At 39.9% G+C, this 25,865-nt stretch overlaps 2 protein-coding genes across 3 annotated transcripts; both read right to left on the reverse strand.

Annotated features, from left to right (window-relative positions):
* Positions 1-97: 97 nt before the first annotated feature.
* On the reverse strand, positions 98-2,735 carry atpsckmt (fATP synthase c subunit lysine N-methyltransferase). 2 transcript variants are annotated; one of them, XM_069709782.1, is made up of 4 exons: positions 2,253-2,735; positions 1,677-1,814; positions 1,467-1,517; positions 98-393 (listed from the first exon to the last, which is right to left on the reverse strand). In XM_069709782.1, the coding sequence occupies exons 1-4, from the start codon at positions 2,451-2,453 to the stop codon at positions 181-183; spliced, it is 603 nt and encodes a 200-aa protein (XP_069565883.1). In that variant the 5' UTR covers positions 2,454-2,735; the 3' UTR covers positions 98-180. The 2 variants fall into 2 exon arrangements, with proteins under 2 accessions (XP_069565883.1, XP_069565882.1); XM_069709781.1 differs by having other exon boundaries at positions 2,178-2,732.
* Positions 2,736-3,018: 283 nt separating this feature from the next.
* Positions 3,019-16,421, reverse strand: LOC138627471 (neuropilin and tolloid-like protein 1). The gene is made up of 10 exons (XM_069709813.1): positions 16,283-16,421; positions 16,029-16,094; positions 14,907-15,041; positions 14,572-14,820; positions 8,700-8,741; positions 7,433-7,560; positions 6,147-6,375; positions 5,498-5,611; positions 5,260-5,404; positions 3,019-4,299 (listed from the first exon to the last, which is right to left on the reverse strand). Exons 1-10 carry the CDS (start codon positions 16,308-16,310, stop codon positions 3,765-3,767), a joined length of 1,671 nt encoding a protein of 556 aa, XP_069565914.1. The 5' UTR covers positions 16,311-16,421; the 3' UTR covers positions 3,019-3,764.
* Between the last annotated feature and the right edge of the window lie 9,444 nt (positions 16,422-25,865).

Here is a 25,865-nt window from a genome sequence, read left to right on the forward strand (position 1 = left end):
TCCCGCCACCAGATGGCGCTCAAATCAAAGAAACATGCTTCAACACGTACATGTGGATTTTTATTCGTACATACACAAACGTGAAGACACCTGATTCGGGGTTTACTGTCGGGTCTCAAAAGAAACACTCCATCCCAGATTGCAGTGGCAATTTAACAGCAAGATCTGCGTGTTTACACGCTACGTGTGTGAGTCCCGCTGTCCTGTTGTTGTTTTACTTATCATCCCACGTTGCAGGTGTGATTTAAATGTCTTGGCATCGTACACCCATACTGTGTCTATGCCCTCCCCGGCGGTGTGTTCAGGGACCCAGGTTGGGAATGGGAAGCGACAGGCCACCACCTTGGCCGTGCTCGGCAGCTCGCTGGCCAACTTCAGCTCCAGCTGGTCCATCTGCAGACACCGAGCAGCAATTACAACAGGAAAACAAACACTTTTGGAAAAGTTCAAAGCAACAATCAAGGACGTCAGGATACTTTGTATCAGAACTAATTCATTATGGTAGAAATAATTCATTTGACAGTTTTAGTGATTTCTAAGGAGCCCCAAGGGGTCATGATAAGATGTTTTTTGCCTTTTGCCCTACTTCTTCCATCCCTTCGGAGCTACGTGCTCACATGTTTAGCTGCTCTGGTCTATATAAAATGTTGGTGCGTTGGTCCAGTGAAAGGAAACACTATAGATACTACGGGAAGGAGAGACGCTTCGACACTTCCCTGATAAATGTGGTGCCTGTTCATTTTAAAAGACAGCCTGACAGATCAGACAGTATCCAGCTGTAGCCGCTCTGCCTGCTGTGACGGGTGAAGCTGTGGCAGGACACGGTTATTGTTTAGACTTCGTTCTGCCGCTTTGGTTCAGTCTGTGGTGGTATGGGTACGTCCAGCTGTTACTATTTGAATCTGCAGGGTTTCTATGACAATAAGTGTAACAACTATTAAAAACGAATATCTTAACCCTGCTTATAACAACTCAAATACGGCCTAAACTGAAATCATAATTAGAGCTACAGTCTGTGATGGAGCTGATGACGTGCAAGTATTGAGAGGTGATAAAAAAAAATTAAAAAAATGAGTAGAGAAACTGGCTCCAGATGAAACCAGCGGCATCTTGCAGATTACTGTACTGCTTTCTTCTGAAGAGACATTGACCAAAGAGTTTATTTAAGGTTCCTTTCACCATTAATACAACTGTAAATTGAACACATGTACGTGATGCCTGATTCATAGTAACATTAAAGGAAGTGATTCATGTTGGGATGCTGGGAGTAGCTGAGCAGAAACAGATATATGGCTCAGAAGGAACGGGAGAAGAAAAGTATTACGAGAGAATGCAAACTTATTTATTGCCGGGGACCCCTCGGGGACTCTGCATATTTTAATCGGCACACATGGTTACGCATTATATTCTATGGAATTGACATCATTGTGACGTTCATTAAAATTGTGAGCAATAGCAGAACTCACCATTTGAGGGACTCCAAAAATGACAACATTGGAGTACTGAGCAAAACTGACCTAGCAAAAGAATCACAAACATTAGGACTGACATTGTGAAGAGACACCTTGTTTGTAAAATTGTTTTTTTTTTCTTTCCACCGAGACGTCTGAAAGAAGAGGGCTCTGTCCAGAACATGCTGTATACACACTACACTGGATCCATCAGGTGGCACTGACCTTCCACAGGTCAGAGATGTGGAAGGAGGTGGAGCGGTGGACTCCCTCTCTCCACGCCTTGTAGCGAGAGTAACACACCAGCCACGGGTTCAGCTCGAAGCCGGCTGCCTGAAAGCCACGTTTGGCTGCTGCGATCACCTGCGACGGGACGGAGGAAGCAGAGAAATACACAGAATTACAAAGCAGCAGGATGTAAAGATCATCTGGAAGTAGTTGTGTTATTTGTGGAGCAGGAACCTGTCGACAACACGATGGATCGGTCACTGCTGAAAAGCTTTGTCCTGTCAGGACTCATAGTGTCACTGAAAGTGGTGCTTCTTAAGACGTGTGAGGATTACATTGATTTATAATAATACTCAAACTGGAAAGTGTATGCTTTAACTCGGAGGTGAGATGTCAAGTCAGCAAAGAATTGATGGTAAAATTGTGTCATCACAGTATGCGTAGAAATGTCCTCCCTCCCCAGTATATCCAGGATCAGCGGGGCCGACCAACACGTACTATCCTCCCATCTCCGCTCCCGATGTCCACCAGCCTCCCCGATCTGGCCCGCAGCACCTTCAGCACGTTGTCCACCTGAGCTGAGGTCGCCGGAACAAACGGGAGGCAGATTGTTCTCAGCGCCGGAGCGACGAACGGAGCCGCCACCGCGTTCAGGGCGAGCAGCGAGCCGCCCAACACACCGGTGACGACGAGGCCGAGGCGACCTCCGCTCGTCCTCCCCTGACCGTCCCCGGAACCCGCTCCCGGGTCCAGGAAGAGCTCCTCTTGTGACATGACGCGAGCTTCACTCCACCAATGACAGCCAGCAGTTTCCCGAGGTTTAGGTTGTCACGAGTACAATTCAGTAGTACTCAAACAAAACCGCAAAGCGCTCGCCGTGCTCGGTCACAAGCGTCAAAGAAATGATCATCAGCAAAAAAAACACTCAGCAAGAGAAATAGCGGCGGTCCAGTTCCTCCAACCTCCATGCATTCTGCAACATGACCTGTGCAACACTGTTATCAAGCCGGGTGGATGTCAAAGATAAGCCAACGATGGTTCCTCGCTGCCTACATTTCCTAGTCGGTGTTTTTTTGCGGTTGGCAGACGGGCTTCAAGGTGCATCACCGCCACCTACTGGACTGGAGTGTGGAGAGGAAGATTGGCAGAAAAAAAACTCAATTCTATTAACTAAACCCGTTTCATTATCGAAATGGTCTGAGATCAAAAAATGTTCCCTGTCGTTATCATATTTATTGCCGTCTACCCTGGTAGGTGCTCGACAGCACAAGTCAATACAAATCAACTTCAGTGAATATACTGCTAAATACACACATTAAATGACAACGCCTCAGGGACATTCAAAGTACAGGGACAATATTTAATTAAATAAATACACAGAAATCAGCCACAATCTGGCATGAATTACATTTAAAATATAGATGACGTCGATCATTTACCAAACACATGTTCTCTTGCTTTGGTGGTACAATAAGGTCCAAACATAAAGGAAACACTACAATCATTCATTCATAAAATGACTTCAAACATGATGTACTCATACATCAGAAATATTCTACCCCCGAGTTGAAACCTGAAATTAAACAAGGAACAAAGAAGGAAAAAGGGAACTTTAATCCAGTAGAATGGTTTATATTTATCTCAGTATCTGCATATACAGTAAATCTGTCTTTAATCCAATCCTATCAAGTATTATAGTTTACTTCATCGCCACTCTGGCACAACATCATTACATTGCCATTGTAGTGTAGTATTAAAAACAGCTCCTAAACTTTTTGGCTTGCGGGAATAAAAAATATCATCATTAGTGTGTGTTTCACAGCTGTAGTACACTTGGATTTCATTTAGAATATATGAGACAAAGAAACCCTCTATGAAGAGCTGCAATAATCAGCACTACTAATTTAAAACTTGACGTTTTTCGCCTCAGTAGACAAAGACCTAGGTTGAGTTCTACTACTTTTTTATCAAATTTAAATTTTCCAACTTACATCTGTCTATCTTTATCCCTGCCATCAATTTACCGGCAGCCTCATTTGGATTTTGAGTACAGAACCATTTTCTTTATTTGTATGTGGCCTTGAATTAGAAGTCATTAGAAAGTGTGCGATGGACAGCGTGGTCCAGCCCAGACGGGCCATGGTGGATGTGATGGTGGTACATGTGGTGCTGGCTGGTGGTGGGACCACCATCCATCATCAAATCATCCTCCTCCTCCTCTGCCCCGTACCCCTCCGCCCCGTCCTGAGAGTAGCTGTGCTTCATCACCAGGATGCTCCGCCGACTTGTTGGTGTGGTGTGGTGAGAGAGGCGTGGCGACTGCTGGCTCACCATTATTGGTGGCAGCGGGGGCACGAGAGCCCCACTGTCCGGGGCAATGGTGGCGTCCCGAATGCTCAGGTTGCTACGGCTACCGTGGACACTGCCGTGCACGCTCCCCTGCTGGGAGCCACAGTGGTGGTCGCGGATGCATTTGCTTTCGGAGCGCCGAAGCTTGTGGAACTTCTCAAAGTCCTCGGGCATGGCGGCATCGGTCTGGTCACCGGACGGGCGCAGAGTGCAGAGCTCATAGTGAGGAGGCTCTAAGCCCGGGTGGAGGAGGGTGGGGTCAAAGTCATCTCTGTGGATGCAGAGAGGAGGAGAGTACACCCATAGACATCACCACATACAGTAAAGTAGGAAATGTTCAGGAAAACACAACAAAAAAGCTGGTAGTAGTTCTCAAACTGATTTTAAACTTGGTGTCAGGACACTGATGAATAGGTACAAATCCAAATGCAGATGAAAAAAACAGTATGACAGATAAATGTATTCATGTCGACATATATTCATCTTATGTTTGAACACGAAGGCCTGTGTTTCACACATTAATATTTCTAATCTGACAAACCCTTTTACTGACATTTCGGAATGTGTTCTTCTCATCAGGGCTGGAGGTCAGCAGCATTTCATTGCCGCAAAACAACCATTATGTGTATCGAACCAGAATCCTTTAAAATCCCTAAACAAGTCATTTTGTCACTTCATTAACATTTATTCATGAGCATCCTGACTCATTTAATTCTACTGCTGTAGTTCTGGTACATAACTCAGCTAATGTCCTTCCGCCTTAAACCTATAACCATGTTGCCTTTTATGTGTAGGCAAAACCACGACATTGAGACGCTACCCTCCAATGGACTGATGGATATATTACACCCTTTGACGTGATACCGGGTTGGGTGGCTTGGTTTTAAAAACTCCTATGATTACATTTTGAAATATTTGAAATATGCACTGCTAGGTTCGCCAGTTATTTTGTGTCTGCTGTCAGTGCACACTGGAAAAGAGGATGATGAGCTGGTGAACCCGAAAACCAAAGCAATGAGCTAAAAGAGGCTAAAAAACTATAAATGGGGGGACGGTGTCATTACTGTTAGTGGCCGCTTTTACATTACGCATCACCGTGACAGTAACAACTTTTTAAAGGAAACATTAATTACTGCAGCTTTAAGCCTGTCTTTTTGTCTTGAGTGCCTTGCCAATAATAATTAATTTTGTAATGTGATATTATTTCCAAAGTAATTTTTAAAGCTCTCACCGGCGGATGATGTATTTCTTGCGAGGCTGTTTCACCTGGATGATGGAAGAGATGACAAGCAGGAGGACAACGAGACTACAGGTTACGCCAATGATAGTGAGGTTAGTGTTATCCAGCGAATCCAGGATACTAGCTTTCCTCTTCTCTAGATAAGGAGACCACAGAAGAGAAAAAAAAAAGTCACAGCCATGTGTTGTGAATACAGCATGAAGCTGGTGGTTGGAGTTTCTCAGCACACCTTTGCAGTGATTCTCGTCCCAGGGGTAAACACAGTTCTGGATGCCGTTGCAGACCAGCGTGTTGTTGATGCACATGTTGCTGTGGCAAAAAAATGTGTCTCTTTCACACGGAGCTAAAAAAAAAAAGAAGAAAAAAACCAGGCAGGAGACATGCAGCTTTATATTGAACAAAACAAAACCCTTTCCGCTTTCAACTCTTTTCATTGTAGAAATGGATTTTAATGGCTCTATTTGCTGTTTTTCATCCTGTAATTTAATGCGTTTGAATATTTTGTTGTTTTGTTGTTTGTTTTGTAAAATACCACCAGTCCAAGCCATTAAGTTATTTTCTGATCATAGTGGCCGAAAAGCTTTGTAAAGGTGAGAGACATTACAAAATCAGGTGGTAATAGTCGTTCAATTAATTGTTATAATATAAAATATTGATGTTAGTTTTTTGATCTTCAATTTTGAAATGGTTTAATCCAAAAGGGGAAATGTGCTCTCAAAATTCTTGATATAATAAAACAAAACTACCGCAATTACCAATTACCAAAGCCAGTTTGATCTGATGAACATCTTTACCTTTTCACACAAGAAATAGTATTTCCTGATTTTCCTTGATGTAAACATTAATCTACAGTATGTCACGCAGAGAGATTGACTCACGCTCATGGAAGGTTGTGAAGAGGATCCTGAATCTGCTCTTCCTGCTCCCCTCGTCAGCCCACAGTCTCACAACGCCCACAGAGGACACCAGCATCACATCGTTGGCCACCGTGGAGCAGAACTTGTTCTTCAGGTGCTCAACTGAGCTGCTGCCGTCGTAGATGGCGACAAAGTTGCGCTTGCACTCGTTTGAGTTGTGCATCTCATACTCCAGAAAACGCATGTAGATCTGTGGAGGGGATGAACGGAGACATGGTGCGGTGAATGGACCAGGGTTTAATCACATGTTGGCTCATCCAACAAACTGTTTTTCTCACTACGGATTTTCTCACTTACTTAAGACAAAGATAGACAAATGTGTCTATAACAAGTAGAACCTATAAAACAGTAGGAATACTTTATAAAGTTTAACATCGACACTGTTTAAAGACAAGTTCACTGTTTTCCAAGTATGATTTATCAAAAGCATTGATGGCTGACATTTTTGTTTAAATAACAGTATAAACTACAGGTATAACAGGTAGAGCGTGACATCTACTACAACTTACTGTCTCAACAAACGCTACTTGCCCAGAAAAGGAAGATAACGTTTTCTTTGATAAAACTATTTTGTGAAAAGTAGGATCTCTGATCAATCTCTGACAGAGACAGAACTGGTCAGGACCTAATGTATGTAATGTCAGACATTGCATTCTGCACTTTTACTTCCGACAGGCAAGTTGTCACAGTTTATAGGTTACTTAAAGTGTCCGTCCACCCAAATTGCTAATAAAACAACTGAGTAACCTCCGGTGGCATCCATCCATCCATCCATCCATCCATCCATCCATCCATCCATCCATCCATCCATCCATCCATCCATCCATCCATCCATCCATCCATCCAGATGTAAGTTTCCGTAGCTAGGTTGTGTTTGTCCAAGCTATTTTAATGGAATTTAATCAATTTAATCTGTGATGATTGCCAGAAGTATTCAAATATGTTAAACAACTTCAGTCCAAACAATGGGTCAAAAATGTTTCAAACAAATCAAACAAAAAGGAAGAAAAACATAACCGACATAAACAACGAGTGACAAAAACAAACATCCTGAACTGTGTAAGTGTACATTTCTGCTGGTGAATAAAACCACACAATACAGTGTGTAAACAGTTTATCCAGACACAGGATGAACTACCACAAATCACTGTCAAATAACCTAATGAGACCTGTCTGCTACCAGAATCTGTGATGATCGCAGGATTTTCTATATGCTTTCAAAAAGAGATGAAATACAGTATACATACCCGAGATCTTGGTGGCGCTTTGATGTACCACCTGCAGTCCACAGCATCAGTCTGCTCCGCCCGGCCCTCCGTGGTGATCTGCAGCGACTCTACAAAGCCTTCTGGACCACTCAGCTCAAAGTCACAAACTGTGGAGAGCAACAATTTTGTGTGACAGTTAAGCTAATGCTGGTACTGAAACCATGACTTTGTAATTGTGTGTAACAGTGGTGTGTACCTGCCACTTTGTAGTTAAAGGTACACACCACAGCTAAACAAGGTTGTTCTGTTTTCTTGTCATTGGTGTCTATTCTTACACTTAAGATTTAGCATGCTGGATTGAGCCAGTTCCTTAAGATCCCCTGCAAGTATGTCTGAAGGTTTACAAAAAGACTGCTTTGAATGATAACTTTTGTGTCCGACAATTTCTTTCCCAAAAAACAAACGTTTGATTATCTCATTAAAAGTAGCATCTATGCCTCATCCATCACGGAAAAATCCAGAGCCTATGAATAAACAAATGTTGTTATTTCAAAAGTATAACGGCTATGTACAATGCAGACTTCCACATCACAGTAAATTGCTTATTTGACCAAGACTGGATTTCAAGCAGTCACAAATCATGTCTGCAGGCGTTCACTTCTCCTCAGGCTTTAGGTGAGCTTAGAGGAACGTCCTACTTTCACCAGAAGAATCTGAAAACAGACTTCAAAAGTCAAACTCAACACATCATTCTGCGGGAGAAGTAGCACTGACCAAAAACACCTTTCTGAGTGGAGGGAGTTCACTTACATTTATGTACAGTTTACTACAGCATCTGTTTTAAGTTTGTATGTCTGGCCTTCAGTTTTGATGGCACTCCAGTCAAGTCGTTTTCTGAACACAGTAGGATCATTCAAAACAAGTCAAACGGGGCATCAACCATCGAAAAGGAAACCAAAGAGAATTGTAAAATTACCACCCAACCTGTTTGTTAAAAACAACCATTACAGTTGACATCTTGTGTAATTTTTGACCTACTGCCCTAATGTCAACTTTGCAGGTGCACTCTCAGCTTGTTTACAAGCTGTAGGCTCATCAGATCGTTCATGCTTGTTGCCCTGTTGGACCATTTTCTGCAAAGTCACGGTGTTCCAAAATCTCAGCTTTATAATAAAAGCCAATTGGTAATAAACAGCAGTTTTCTTTGGAAAGTATGTTCTTTCTGCAGCATAAACATATATTTTACTGCTCAGTGCAGAAAACTGAATATCATGTTGTGTCATGATGACACAAGTTAAATACTCACATGGTAAAGCTGGCAGATCCCCGAGCTCTTTAAACTCAGGATCTAAAAGCAGAAGACAACAACCGTTTGTGAGTTTTAAAGTTCAGAGAAGTGTTTAATGTGCAAACACTGGTGAAAAATGGACAGATGATGCATTTAATATGCTCGATACACTTTTGTTTATCGTGACAAAATACAGTTTAGGAGGAAGAAAATGCAGGAATATATTTTCTTAAGAAAATGAAATGTGTGTTCACAATATTCACCACTATGAAAGGAAAGGGGTGGAGATTAAAATAAAATCTCTGAGCCCAGACTTTTGGGTTGAGTGCAAAGTAAAAATAAACAAGCACAACAGACTGAAAATAACAATATTAAAGATATATTGCAAAACAAAATAAAAAATAAACAGCTGGCCAAAGTTTACATAATCTATGTGCAAGCACATTCCCTCTGCCCTCATTTAAATCACCCTGAAATCCTGATGTCCTTCATCTGAAAAGAAAAACACACTCAGCCTCTCAAAGGGAACAGATATTGTATTCTAAACCTTTGTGCTGATGAATCTTCTTGCTGGCGGGATTATAAATCCTGATATAGCAGCTTAGTTCGGGACAGATTAGACTGCGGCAGCAATCACAACCTGGTGAATATTTGTACTTTTCTCTCGGACACAACTAGTTTGATGTTATGTGAAAAAACACATGGAAGTCAGAAACACTAAACACTGTAAGATATGAAAACAACAATGCTCCTGTGGGTTCAAAGAAGGAAACAGTGTCGAGTGGAAAAAGGGGACTTTTTAAATAAGGTTGATTTCATTTCTTGCATTTTAAATTATTTTTCATGTCTGGGTAATGCAGAACAGTGGAGTTTGATTGTGATGTCAGAAGAGCAGGTGATGAACTCGACTGAGGCTCAAATCAACAAGGACTCTTATTAATCCTTTCATGTTTCTTCCTTAATTCTGCTCCAGGCTTGGCCAGATTATTCACATCCAGTCCTGTGTGTGTGTGTGTGTGTGTGTGTGTGTGTGTGTGTGTGTGTGTGTGTGTGTGTGTGTGTGTGTGTGTGTGTGTGTGTGTGTGTGTGTGTGTGTGTGTGTGTGTGTGTGTGTGTGTGTGATGTGAAAATGCATTCTCAGCTTTGTGCCCAATACGAGAGAAAAAGTGTAATGATGAGATAAAGGAGGGATATAGGATGCTTTATGTAAAATCTTCCTCTCACATTGTTCAGTTTATGTATGGAACACAGAAGAACAGTTATGTGTATTACAAAAGATACCAATTTAGCGATTTAGTTATCTGTCAGATATTATTGGTATGATAAATAACCAATGACAGTGTTATTGTCCACTTGCACCTATCTGACGGAGACAAATCCGAGGTGTTGCCAGAAGCAGACGTGCCGCCATTTAACACAAATCTGCACATAACACTGTAATGTAAATGATTTCCTTTTTACGTGTTCTTGGCAAGAAATCTGTCTCGGAGATTCTGTGGAAATAATATGCTGAAGTGAAGGGAAACGCTCCGTACTTTCTTAAATCTCCCTCGTTACTTAATCCTCATGTTTTAATCACATTATGTGTGGGGTTTTTTAATTTAAAAAAATAGTTGTTTGTGATTACAATGCACAAACAGGTAGCAAATGAATCCTACTGCTTTAGTCAGCTGCACCACACATCCCGGTCATACCCACATGGTGGAGTCGGACAGAAGTGCCCTCAGATTAATAATGTGAGACTGAATAATTTATATATTTATATTTAAACTGCACATTATGCTGGTAACATCAGTCACCAGATTCCTCACCCGCAAAGGTTCAGATACACATGCTGTATACGGAATAAGAAGTGTATACCCACACTGTCCTGAGTCCTGACTGTTACCACAATAGGAAGTCATCACGACTACATTTACATGGCTCATGAATTTACAATCATTCCCCAGAATTCCCTACACACTATTCTTTATTTAAAAAAAAAATAGTTTTCTTGATGTTCTACTTCCTCAAAAACAATATTTTGTGTATGAATGTGTACTTTTGAAGATTGACTATGTATGAATATGTCTTTACACTAGTAGTAACAGATGATTTTGGTGACTTTGGTGCAGTGGAAACAGGCTGTAACCCCAAAATGGACATGGCTAATACATGGATAACTTGCTTGTTCATTTGTAGTAATGTTTGTGTCCACCTGATACACCTGGTTTGCTCTACACTGAGAAGAATATCTGAATATTTAGCCTTTAAATGATCCATTATGTTCACCAGCTCGTCACTGACTGTGTCTGTTTGACGTTCGATGATGAGTAGGATGCAGACGGTTGACTTTTAGAGCTTTTAAAACACTGATGTATGATCGCACTACTAAAGCAACAAGAAAAAGAGATAATACGTATTGTAACGGTATAATAAAAAATAAAAAATAAATCCACAGAGCAACTTTAAGTTTTGCTTAATTATTTGCACACAAACAAATTCCAGCATTAATTAGAGATAATATGAATAAAAAATAGATTCTCTGCTAAAGTGTAAGCAGTGTTAGCATCATGTTATTCTTGCAAGTGGAAACTCAGCATCTCATTGGTTGGTGAATTTTTGTTGTGTTGCCTCGAGTCTGAAAGTTTGACCGTTGACACCGTTACTGCTGTTGTTTTAGGGCCGAAGTGACCATATGTGGATGAGACGACTGGAGATTGCTTCATATCTAATTAATTATAGTTTCCAGAGGGACCACCACAAGAGTAATTAAGAGTGAATTTAGCTAATGACACCATAATGATCTTTAGAACAAATTGATTGACTTTAAATTCCATGAGAGAAGGTTTGTGGGTGAATTTATTCTCTCCTACCACCCTTGATTGGCAGAATCAGACAGGTGAATAACATTTAGCATTAAGGATTTATTATACTTGATGTAAACAGCTTCAGATGTAAAAAGTATGTTTTTAAAGGAACAGTTCATGTTAGGCATCTGTTTATAAAAAGTGATCCCACAAATCTTAACTTATCTGAATGAGTTGTTAACACTGGAAGGTAAGATGACCTAACTGAAAAGTATTGTGGAATAATGCGGAAGTTATGTCTGATATTTTCAGAAAAACAGCACTGAGCCATGAAATACACATTTGGCAAATGACCTCAGTCCTCTGGCAGCCTATGATGGACTCAGAAGACTAAAACTGGAACAATCCCCTGTGGAATAAAAAGAATAACCCACCAAGATTGAATCCTGTGAAGAAAGAAGGAAAGAAGAAAATAACGATGGCTGGATGGATAGATGGACAGAGGGATGCAGATTAGTCATTGCCCCCCGTCAGTGTAGGTGGCCTATAAAATCTGCTGTTAATAAAGCCTCCGCCTCAGACTCCCTTAAGCTGCTACTGCGGCTCAGCGCTGACAAGCTGTATTCCCCTGAAGACAAGCTTTCATTAACTCTTGTGTGTGAGGGACTGATGGAACAAGTGCCTCTGTGTGTGTTTGTGCATGCGAGTGTTCTTCTCTTACCAGCTGCAGCTGGTGTGCCTGCGCTACAAATAGAAATGAGAGCACATTCCCAACAGCATGCAACCAGACCATGATTAAAGTTGGAACATACAACTTTTTTCTTATTTTTTTTCCCCTGCATTTTTTAATGCAATTTAAGGATTATAAAGTATTTCAATAGGACTGATCTCATCGTGATATCATAAGTGTAAATGACATCATGGCCCTGGGAATACAAGAGTGCACTGTGAATGTGTTCCTTTGTGACCGAAAAAGACAGGGAGATTTTAAGTGGGCTCCAGCTTTGGTATGTGGCAGGCAACAATGTCAAAGCAGCAAGGGAGGTGGATTGGGAGAGAGTGCCAAGGAAAGGAAGCAGAGGCTTAGAGCAGTGGTAATACTTGTAACATGTTTTCCTCCCCCCACCTCTGACCACCCCAATCAGCCAGACAGAGCTGCAGCTGGTATGATGTAAGAACAATAATATAACAGAACTTCCCAGAAAAATGGGTCTGTTTTTTTGTTTTTGTTTTGTTTTGTTTTGTTTTGTTTCCACACTCTCAACTGACCCTGAGGTCAAGGTAGGGTATTTAGTGAGAAGTTGACTTAGCGTCCTTATTTACCGATGAAGCAAATGAAACTCACACCACCATTGTGGCTCTTTAGCTATAAAGCCCTGTAGTATGTATGCAAATTATTAGGTACACCTGGCTAAAACTAATCCATTACAATTCAACAGCCAATAAATGCTATTTCATGGTTACACTGTTTTGTTGGGTATTCATTTAACTACCTGTTAAAAGTAATGAAATCAATAGGTAGGTGTTATAATTTGCTACCCTTCCAATATAGCATTGATACATATACCTGATGTATATGTACAGTATGTGGAACATTGATTGAAAACTTAGAAAGGCTGTCAACTATCATTTTTCACCATCGGGTCAGTGCAATATGCTACAACTTAAAGATCCAATGGTTTTGTCATCCGCTGTGCTGATGGCAAATTCAGCACTTCATCTTGTTTTGAATGAAACTAGCCTTTTAAGTGTGGTGCTAAGATCCTTTTTACACCAATTCAAATATATAAAAGAAAAAGGAATTTTTAAGTATTCATTCATTATTCTTAATTATATAAATAAATCTATTAAGAGAAAATGGAATTTCAGCTGATTATTAGTGGACTTAAACACAAGAATTCTTATGCAAAAAAAAGACTTCAAATTTACAGAGTATAAATACTTAGGACACAATATTACCAATCAGTAACTGAGCTTTTTGGTTACAGATTTAAAGCAGCATTGATTAAAATCTTTGGCATGTTAGCATACATTTGCATATCTAAACATCCAGCAAACAGAAGGTGGCAGCATCATCATTCATTTGAAGTCTTTTTTTTGGCCACCAGATGACTATAAGCCTGAAAAGCACCCAAACTTCTGCTCTGTTTTAGTATACCTGGTTCTTTTCTACTTAACGCTCCATTATACTCTCCAGCCAGCTGGTAATTTTGTTAACTTTGAAATTTGATGCTGGGTAGGTAACATGCAGGGAATATTTCAATTTTTTTTTCACTAAAATAAAGTAGCATTCAGCTCCTGGAAAGATTAGTGAGACTAAACCAAATCGAAAAACCAAAACAATGAGCTGAAAGATGCTCAAATTCTCCCTAAAACTGAAGAATAGTGCAGTCAAGTGATAGCTTAGCTCGGTATCACGCCAAAGCATGTAATACAGCCGTCAGTCAACTAGAGGTTGCAATGTCAGTGTCATGTTTTACTTTGTGTGGGGAAACAGCCCATTCAGCAGTTCTTGTGTCAAAATACAGAGAGTGATAAAGTCCTCATATGGAGGAGGTTGAGGTGGTTGCCAGGAGACCAGATGTCAAGTCTTTGAGAAGGCTTAAGTCAGTAGGGATTTTTTTAAACAATGTAAGTAAGCTACTTACATAAAGTAACATATTTAATTGACGTAGCAAACGTTAAGCAACTTGCGTGACATACATGACATTACTCGTGTAAAATGCCTTTTTTTTACCCACACCATGATCTTTTAACGTTAACTGAGTGGTTCCGATGCCTATATCCAACCAAAATTCAAAGATTCTTAAATCTAACCACATGGTTATTGATGCCTAAAACCTAAAGCACTTTGTTTTTAATGCCTATGCACACAAACATCTTGGTGTGATTCCTGGGTTGGATCTTTTTAAGGTTTGTCACTAGGAGCAACCTTGATTTATGTCAAAGTCATTTGCTCCATTTCTAATAGAGAAATATTTATTAGTGCAGCTTTAAAGACAGGCTCAAAAACACAGCTCTCCTCATTCTAACAAGTGTGTTGGCTTACATTTAACTCTGTATCATCAAGAAAGAACTTGGTCTTTACTTCCATCGCTTACCTTTCGTGAAGTTATACCGGGCAGAGAAACCGATGGCCTCCAGTTCACCATCCGCCACAAACTTGATGTACAGGTACCTCCCACTGGAGCGGACGTATGAGGGGCTTTCCTGCCCGCAGTAGCGACCGATGATGGTCGAGAAGCTAAAGGGACCATCGCGGACTTCAATGTGGTCGAACTTACACTCCCAGGAGGGCTCAATGGAGTACTTCTCATCGAAGAACAAGTCGATACACTGTCGAGGAGAGGCTGCAGCATGACAAGAGGTCAAGTGGAGTCTACATTCAAAGCAGGAGGGGTGGACAGTGACTGTGGCTAAAAAGATGAAGTCTCACCTTCTATAATGTAAATGCATTCCCTCTCAGGTGGGTACTTCTCAGGGTAGTTGGGTGAGGTGAAATAGCCTCCATCGGGCTCCTTTACCCAGGTCCCACACTGCCCTGCTGGGGTCACACCTGAGTTGTTCTTCACTGGAAACAGGCAGACAGACACAAATATGAGACACAATTTACCATAACTACAGCATATATTTGTATTTCTTGCTTTTAAAAATCTCAAAATTGAATTTAAGATATAAATGATTTTTTTTAATCCATTGAATTTTACTGCACATTGGGGACAGTAGATTTACATTTATGTGATGTTATCTTTACCTTTTTTTTTTTTTATTGGAAACTGACAGAAAATCTAAACCATTAAAATAACAGACTTGTTATCATCACAGATTGATAAGCTTCTTATTGTAATTGTGAAATTGCACACATACTTTGCCTTTTTGTCTCTTTCAGAATGTAAAACCCACCCATGCAGCACACTTTATGACACATTACAAGACCAACACAAAGATTATTTTTCATTGTCCAATAAAGTCCTTGCAGAAAGACAAATTATTGGCTGTATTTCTTGATCATGATTGCTTATTAGAAAGTTAACACTCCGATCTACCCAAATAAATAAACCCACTTTGCCCATTTGACTGAAGGAATCTAATATCACTGTGAATGAGATATTGTATACTCACACTCATTAGACATATAATCATGAACTGGTGATGTCACTAGTAATTATTTCCACAAGTTTTATCAAATAATCAATCAGTCATATAAGTCTATAAAATGTCAAAAAGTTTCCCAGAGCTCAATTTACAACAAGTAAAACCCACCCATGCAGGCCTATTTAACAAGTTCAGATACACATCACAGGAATTTCTGCTTTGTTAAAGATTTAATTATATGAGAATCAAAACGGCTTCCTATTAACTTTTTCTTGGTCAAATGAATCCATTTATCTATTTTGGGGGGGATTTTCCTCAGAAATCATGCATCATTAATATGTAAACAACCCCTTTTTGGATTGTTTTTACATCAGTGTTGTGTATGTACTGTACTACCAGAGATTTTTTATTTTTGATTTTATTTGAATGCTCAACAGTGTATCAGGATGTGACAGGACACTACCTTGAGTTTTTGTTTTAGTGGCTGTGGCACCAGAGAGCTCAGGTGACATGAGGCTTGCTGCTAAAGCTGAGGAACAAAAGAATAAAGGTCATGTTGTTGGTCAGACAGCTGTTTAAACTTCCGAAGGGAAAGGAAAAAGTCTCCTAACCTAATTAGAACAGTTACAGCCTACAGAGAAACACAGCAGAACAATCACAACATCACGTGCATCTACAAGTCGTCTACGTTATGAAACATGTTCAGTGGAGACTTACCGATGGGCAGCAGAAGTTTGTGCAGCATTTCTGTTCCCTGAGGATGAGCTCTGTCTCAATATTTCCATGAAATGATCTTCACTGAACGGGCTCGTGGGGTCCTGCGCCCCCTTCAACCGGTAGTTCCAGAAAGTGTTGTCAATTCCTCCCGAGAAGCGGCAGATCGGAGAGCAGAGACTTCGGCATGTCCACCCCCCCCCCACACACACACACACACACACACACACACACACAAACACACACAAACACACACACACACCGTGTCTCCCGGACAGCTCACGGGATTAAACTCCCGTCCGCCGTGAACCTTCACAATATTTTCTCCACCTTTAGGCTGCATTAATCCGCTCACAAGATATACGGTCATCCACAAAGCTTCGCTCGATGCAGAAGTGGGCCTCTGTGTGTGTGTGTGTGTGTGTGTGTGTGTGTGTGTGTGTGTGTGTGTGTGTGTGTGTGTGTGTGTGTGTGTGTGTGTGTGTGTGTGTGTGTGCATTCTAATATTTAATGGCTTAATTCAACCTTCAATAACACAATCAGCACCGATATGAAAAGCTAAGATTCAATACATGTTTTCTAAATTGTAAATTAATTTTCTAAATTCTATAGTAATAATATTAACAGCAATAGTTGTTTCTATTATTGTTATCATTAATTTGATCATTTATGGAGGACCACAGGCATCACAAAAACAGAAACAGTACTGAAGGTTTTCATTGATTAAATTGTACAATAAAACAAAACATGAATTTGATTTCATATTAATGGATTAATCCATAAATAAATAGACAGAATACAGAAGTCATTATTTGATATTTAAAGGTAATAATAAAGAGTGACATACTTTAATGGTTTCCAAACCACATTATATGACAGCTCAACACTGTGATATGGACCAGTAAAGAATTAGCTACTCTTACACTTGATATGGAAACTCTGCTGCTGATACTCCATTAATCCCAGTGAAAGATACATTAGGGGATATTTGGCCACCAGGGGTCACACATTTTCAAATTATCTAACAGTAGCCCAGCAGGAAAAAGTATATTGTTCACTGACATTTAGTGCACTTGAGTGCAATTTTGTGTAATTAAATAAATTAGAATTGTTTCCATTTTACTTGAGAACCAGTACCTTAACTAACACAGAAAATGGAACTTCTTGAGTATTTCTGTCTACGCCACAATTCAAAGGCAGACATTGTATATTTTTTTATTCCACTATCTTTATCTAATTATTTAAATGACTACTTTGCCAGTCCAGATTACAGATTATTGTTACAAAATATAATAAACAAATAAAGTATAATTTATTACCAAAGGTTAAAAAAAAACAATCATCCCAGCAGTATATTTATTAATAAATTAGTCCAAACCTCACCGGACATACAACATAACAATAATGTAAACATTAATGTATCAATAATCACTATCAAATCCTGAAATGGGTCTTTTTTCATTACTACCACTACTTTTTTTTCAATGTTTGATGCTATCATTTGAAGTCAGTTAGCTCATAGGAGACTACCCTGGTAATTCAGAATCACAGAAGAAGAGTGTGCCTTTTACAGTTTGCACCTGTTGGATTATGAATAGATTTTTCAATCGTATGGCTCACTTTTAAGGCATTAAATCTTCTTGCTTAATTCAGAATCACAGAAGAAGAGTGAAGCTAAAAGAGCTTCAGTTTTTGCTGATAACGTCTGTCATTTTTCTGTGTGTACATTTATTGACAATTGACACATTGGGAATACAGTGTATTGTATTGTGTCTACACATGTCCACATAAAGCACAGAAGTCATTTCCAAAGCTTTAAAACGATTTCAAAGTGTTTCCCATCATCATGTTGATGATTGTGACGTCTTCATTTAGTGGTAACGTGTGGTTTTCTCCCAGGTTGTCTAAAGCTTGGTCATCAGCTGTTAACTGATTGATGTACCTGAGTGAGATATAAAGACAGCAAGATCACACAAGCTCACGCATACATATTCTGCAATGACAAACGGGTTGTATAGGGCACATGCATATAAATACACATCTCAGTGCCTACCTCTCTGTCTCCTCTCTCATCCGGCTGGGGTTGTTTGCAATGTGGGGTACCAGCCTCAGGTACTCGCTGATCGTGTCGACGTGCGGTGGGTAGTACCCTCTCAGGTCTTTGAGAAACAAACCTGGAATGGGCCCTGAGTCGGACTCAGACTCGCCCCTCACCTGTTTTGCAAGAGTGTCAAACAGCCCAGCCAGGGACAGGGCCACCACCCCGAACCCACCCAGAGTGACCCTGCCCTCCCTGCCGAATGTAGTCCTCAGGCCCTGGGTGAAGTCCTCCAGCTGCTTGAGGGTAAGGGAGGTCTGCACTGCTGTGTAGTGGTCCCTCAGCTGAAGCGTGGAGTTGGTGGTGACAATGTTGATTAAATGAGGGCTGGGATTGTAGTTTGGGAAAGGGCAGATGCCTCGAGCAACAGAGGCCACGCGGGCTGCGTCCTCCGCAGGGCAATGCATGTTCCCCATCTTGATGTGAATTTGTCAGTTGGAGATTTGACTAGTTAGGATCTCTGCAAATATTTTAAGAGCTGCAAAACACCATCTACAGAGCATGTGCCCAAAACTTCCCCTGGACATTATAAATCAAAATCTATAGTAAATCATGCACCTGGTTCTTCCCGTACATGACTGTCTGTGTGTGTTTTTTGCAATAATGTTTGATCTGATGGACCAAAGAAGAAACATTGACTTATTGTGTGAGATAAAGACAGCACAAGCAAAAAAAAAATCTATGCAGGACCCTGCCACAAATGTGCATATTATGTTTATAGTAAATTGACAGCTCAATATCAAAACACTGACCTATAAAATATGTCTTAAACATTCTATTACTACATTTAGAATTCAGATCAAATGGCTTTACAAAACAATGTTTTGATTCATAAAAATGATTTAAACTGACCGGTGACCAGCCTTTCACTTCTTGTTCTTTGCCCATTTTTTATTATGCTTTTAAATCCATCAGTTGAGGAGCATTAGTCCGAAAGTGCAGCATTAAAAAGACCATCAGCATCAAAAGTAATACCATTAAATGTCTTTCATGAGGTAAAGATTATTCATCTTTTAGAAACATCTTATTTAATCTCTTTGTGCCCCCTCCAATGTTTGAAATAATAATAAGTTGCGCAATCACAAAACATATAGAAATATAAGATGAAACGACTTCAGTTGACAGGGAGTGCTGAAGGGTTTCTCAGTTTCAACATCAGAATTAACGCTGGAGAAGGAAAAAAAAAAAATATATATATATATATACTGTATGTCAGTACAAAATTCAGACAGTCACACATCTGGAAATGACATGAAATGACACAGAAAACATTTATAAAGCTTCAAGGTAGTTCAGGCAGGTACAGAGTGTCACTGGCCCTTTTTCCTTGCAGTCATGAGGCTTCACTCCACCCCTCCAAATGAATGTGCTTTAAAACCGTGCCCCGTTCATTCATTGGCATTGCTCTTCAACGACCGGCTGCTAATCTCCCCAGCCTCCTCCTACATTAACAAGTGTTTTGTCTGTTTATATTGTGTCTATTCTTTCAAAAGTTGTGAATTTCAGGCTCCGCCGGGGGGATCTTGTGATCTCAAGAATGGTCTGTGTCATGCTTGCTCAGACTGTTCTACAGCATCACTCGTGCAGAGTCATCGCCAAACAAAAATGTATGTATGTTTTTAACAAATGGCTAAATTTGATGCAGCGTCCTGACTGAACTGAATAAAGAATAAAGTTCTGTGCATACACACACCAAAGTGTTGGAGATGGGGAGAACAAATTAAATTTGTTTGTACTCTGGTTTAAGAAGAAAACAAAGAGGAGCTGCTTCGTCCATACACACACTAAGAGTGGACGGTATGAGCTGATGGCCTGAAGGCTTCCTCCTCATGCTTTTCTTCGTTTTACATTATAGCACCAAAATTCTACGGAAGCACATTGTATTAAAAAAAAAGAAAAAGAAAAGTGGTTTAGACCTTATCCCATATATATGAGAAACTATCTCAATATTACAAGTAAAGATCTCAGAAAACGTATAGTTCGGAGATACAATATGCTGATGCTGCAGGAAGTAGAATTCTTCAGAAGTTCATTGAGGCTCCTCGGGTTTCTTAAGATTTCTTCTGAATCAAAGTGTTTCACAAAGAACTTTTCCCCCTCCCTCTTATTTCTCTTTTTGTTCATGCAGATGGCAACGTAATCTTGTATTCGTTCACTCAGGTCTCTCTTGATTGGAATAGCAGATGTTCTGTGGCTGGCAGTGAAGTTCAGACAGACTGTGGGTCAGTTGGTTGGTGGGTCCACTGCCTAAGAAGAGATCATTAGGAGTGGAAAACGATTTATTGAAGTAATGACAGTTTGACTGATACGTTTTGGCGGTTAGACTCCGACGATGAGAGGTCACTTTGTAGAGCGATGTCCCAAATGGATGTAGGAGATAGGACAAGACCCCCCGGAGCCTTGACGCTGGAGGTGGTGGAGTGGAGTATACAATTTAGAAATTTGTGTTAATGTAACGCAAGAAGATAACATAAGACATCAAATCCCACATGATTGGCAGCTGGGAGGAAAAAACTCCCTTTTAAAGGAAGAAAAACCTCCGACAGAACCAAGCTCAGAGGTGAGCTTGTCATCTGCCTCGACCGGATGGGGAGAGGGAGATCAGGGTTAAAGGATGTAAACTTCGGTGGAGATTCCCAGGAAAACCAGACGAATGAGGTAGTGATGGGGAGGAGGAGGGTTGCTATTTAAAGAATTGGCCAAATAAGGTGACGACAAGAATATGAATGAGTGATTTGACAGCGTGGGAAAGCGGAAGTGACACGGAATATAGCACAGGAGGATTAATTCACAGAGGTGCAATTAATACCATCACGCGAGGTCAGAGATCTTCCTTATTGAACTCACGTAAAAAGTTCATTCTCATGTCCTTCTCCAGATAAATTGTATTTGACCAATACTTGGGTTCATGTCTAAATAGCCTACTATCACTTGACTTACAATTGTGAACTTCCCATCAGAAGTTCATTGAGGCTCCTCGGGTTTCTTAAGATTTCTTCTGTATCAAAGTGTTGTACTTTGGGTTTAGTGAAAATATATTTGAAAAAAAAAAAGTCATTTTAATATGTCTGCTCAACATTTTACAACCAGTGACAAAATGAAATACTTGTGAATGCCAAAACATGCAAGAATGTACTCCAGAGTGAACTACCACTTGACTTACAAAGATTGAGGAAAGGGACCCTCAACTCACAACCATTTTACAACAAAAAAAATGGAACAAGTAAAAGTTTCAATCAACTGTGATTAATATAGGAGCTAAATTATAGTCTTTTCCCCTCCTTTTTATTATTCACGTGTTTTATTTGTGGAACCGATAGATCAGAACTACTTTTGGCATAACTTCACTGTTTGCAGGGAAAGAGCTGAGGGCTGCAGCTGGACTCTGCTTGGCCTCTTTATCTGTTGTCCTCCTTGTTGTCAGTAATGCTTACCTAACTACTGGCATGTGATTGAGTTCCACAAACAATAATGTTTTACTTTTAGTGTGAGTTCAGGGCAAATTACTAGAAGTTACATACGATGACAGAGTCTGATGATTGATGCAGGTATTGTCAGTTCTTAAATCACCATATGGCTCATCATTTCATTTTAGTTGGAACTAATGTCATACTGAGTACTGACATTTTAAAGCTATGCTGCACAAACAGAAATGTAAACACATCATTTGTGGTTTTACAGCGAGTTACATTTTGTAAAATATATATATTTTTGTAATCCACCAAGCATTTCCCGTGCAGCATCTCTGTCGGTTGCCTGGCAACCTCACTGTGACAGGAAGTCACTGTGGCTCTGGAGAAATAATTACAATTCCTCCCTGTTAAACCACCAATTATCCTTATTATATGTTACTGCTTGTGTCGAGGAAGATAACATATCTTAAATATTTTTTACAAACACGTGCCAGTTTGAGCCTTTTGTCCTCTATGTATTTTTTATTTTCATTCACCAACATATATTTGCTGTTTAGAGATTAAAACAACACTTTTTGAAAGTTTACTTTGGAGACCGTTTAAATTATTGTCAGTCATACTGCTTTACAAAAACTGTACAATCTATAGTGATTGTGTTACATTTGCTGTTATACAACCTAGCACATAAACCATTGTGTTCATTCATTAGTACATGTATTACCCTGTATAAATGCACATAGACTGGATGTTTGCTCTCTGAATCTTTAGATGGGCCTAAAAGAGCTCTAATAGGAGTTACATTAAAACGTCCCATGAGAGTTCCTGGTTGGATTGCCATTGTAAAAGTTAATGAATCACTACATGAGAAAACGTTCTTATCTTTAACTGATTTAGAATTGGAAATTAACGAGCACAACTACATGGCTCAGCTCAAACACGGCTGAGGCATGGATGTTTTTTGTTTGTTTGTTTGTTTGTTTGATTGTTTGTTTGGGTTTTTTTGGGGAGGAGGGGGGGTGAAAAGCTCATTGTATCCAAGAGAGGGCAGCAGGTGACTGAACATTATATCAAATTACAGGTTTTCTCATGAGAAGGTTCTCCGGGTTTTATTTATCAGACAAAACAAACAATTTGAAAACATCACCTTAGAATTTTTCTACACTTTTTTTTTTACATGTTATAGACCAAATGATTGACTAGTAGAGAATAAAAAATGAGCTGCATCTACATTTAAATATACTTTATATATATAAGTAGCAATGAAATAAGTTACTGATGACTTTGGTCCATGTGTAGATCTGATAAGCTAAAATGAATTGAACCGTCATCTCACTGTGCTCCCCTTGCCCTCCAGGCATCAACACACCATTCGTTTTTATTTATCCCTTTGCTGTTCACTTTTGTTCTTACATTAACTATTTTAATGATGTTTTGCTTTGTGATTGTTTGCACTTTCTGTTTTTAATATTTACTATATGTTTCATTGTACATATTTGTGGTTGTAAAGTGTAATGGGACCATCTTCCTTGGTGATTTTACACAATAAAAAAAACTGAATTGAATTGAATTGAACTAAAATAAATCAAAATAGTGCAGAGGTTCCTAAACGTTTTAGACCATGTACCACTAAATACCAAACTAAATATCCCAAGAACCACTTCTCACTGCAAATACCAACAACTTATTTCTACAAAATAAAATTCAGAAATGTTAAGTAACAACAATACAAGGCTAATCAAAGAATACATACTCGGCGGCTTTACTGCTCCTCTTCAGCACTGAAAGGTTCTTCTGACCTGTCAGCTCCAACATTGTCACTTCCCCCTCGACTTTTGGACCTCGTAGCCATTTCAGAATTCAACACATTCTGTAATCAACGAGAACTCTGAGTCTGACTGCTTTAAACCAACATTAGCACAATTCTACGTCACACAAGATGTCACCCCGTGCAGCTAAACAGTCAAATCGTATTACTAACATACAAAAAAAAAAAAAAAATACAAAAAAAAGTTTTACATCTTTGTAAATTAAAAGAAATGAAAAATGTTTGGTCTTTGGCCAGATGGAGTGCAGTTTTTGTACCTTTTAGCAGAACTATTGTGTTCCACCAGGGGGAGCCTTGTGTACCACTGAACCACAGTTTGGGAATCACTGTATTCTGGGGCTCTAGGTTGCAATGTGCCAATGTTGCAGGCATAAAATATTAATGGCACCCCACTCTATGTGCAATATGCAGTATCTGATTCATTATTTCACTAGTGTATCACCTCCACCCCAGCCTGACCACACTGTCTGCATGGCTTGTGATCTTATTTTGGTTTATTTCTCTTCGTTTTACAATATTTCTCTTCATTTTCCCTTTGTACCATAGTGACAGTATCATGTCTGATGGACAGTCGAACATGTTGGAATAAAGGAAGCAAAGTGAGGGGACAGAAAGAACATAAACACACACACACAAAGCCCACAAACTTTCACAAATGTTCTAGCGTGTGTTAAGGCAGATGAATCAGTGCTTTGTGGTCGTGTCGCAGGGGAAATACTGGCCACCATGCTGGCTGCTGCTGTTGCTGCTTCTGCCATTCTCACAAGCGGAAATGAATGAATGATACACCACTCAGAGATTCCTCGGATGTTTGGTGCATTTGTGAAAACAGTGAGGATAATTAAAATTATTTTCCACTGTTTTTGCTCAGACAATGTACTGATATGAAAGGTAGCTGCATAAATGCCGAGATAATACTAGAGGCAATATGATGAGAGAAAAGGAAACAGCTCCAAATTGGCCTCTTAATCCATTCTTTATTGTGGCTTTTAATTTCAAAAGCCACAGTTTCTTGGACAGACTGAAGCCAACTTTCATCTGCCAATAACTGGTGTTGACCTTTTCTTCCTTTAAAAAAAAAATAATAAAAAAATAAATCTGGAAGCATCAAAATGTGCAGTATTTGTAACAGGAGTGGGCTGCTCTCACAACATCCTCAAGTTTACCTTCACGTCACTTCTACTGCGATCAGTTGCCTCCTCAAATAGATCAACTCTGGGCTTCCAACAGATCCCTGCCGGCCTGTGTGAGCGTGTGTTTGTGCGTGTTTATGTGTCTGTTAGGTAAGAGTTAGCGAGCGTGGTTGTAGAGGCGTGGTCCGCTGCGTTGCGCGCTGCTAAGCGCACATTTGGCATATAAACGCAAAATGAGCAGCAGTCCCTTGCAGGCTGCGGCGCATTGAGGAATTCAACAGGTACCTATAGACGTTTGGGAGCTCTCTGTCCTCCGGCGTGGATGTACAGTGTGAGAGTGATCCGACTGCCTGCGCTTTTGTGTGATGGATGGATTTAAAGGCTGACTGGATTGGAAAACTGTCATCCTGCAGTAATCTCCAGCATCTGGAATATTACACCTGGGAGATATTTTGATCACTTTGGAGGTACAGTAGAACTACAATCTGTGAGGTGTGAGAGTATAGTGTTCATAGTCTTGTTTCTAATTTCTACTGATGTATTTTTTACATTTATATATTTTGCATCCCAAAAAAATAGCAGTCTTTATTGTCGAACTTTTCCTTTATTCTAATATTAAAACGTATGAATATATTACAGTATTGTAGCTCTTATCTAGCAATTATGTAATCTCTGTTTGTCATTTCACAAATTAAAAGTCTCTCTGGAGGGCATGTTAGCACAGAGTGTAATTCAAGCATGCACACTAAATGTCCTGCTCTGTAACATAACGTGTGAAAATCAGTTCACACTGGTCCCACTGTGTGTACTGATGCAGTGACCCACAGATGCACTCCAACTGCTGAAAGCTCTATCGGGCTGCTGTTTGAAGTGAAGTCTCCTATAATTAAAGCATTATTAAAATGAGACGGGGGACAGATTCAAGGCACCTTTGGGCTCTTCTTTTTAAAGATGCTCCAGTGTTGAATTGAAAGAAGAGGATTAATACGAACATTGATAGAGATGTTAATATCTGGATCTGCAGACTTTTGTTTAATATAGAGTGAGCCGTCTGAAGTGAAATTCAAACTCAAGCTGTTTTGCCTCAATGCGTGCTCCTTCTCTGTTCTGCAGAAAC

Source organism: Brachyistius frenatus, unplaced genomic scaffold (genome assembly GCF_029030835.1).
Source record: "Brachyistius frenatus isolate BFR_SWC_R1_liver_20210118 unplaced genomic scaffold, ASM2903083v1 Contig_85, whole genome shotgun sequence".
Lineage (NCBI taxonomy): Eukaryota > Metazoa > Chordata > Actinopteri > Embiotocidae > Brachyistius > Brachyistius frenatus.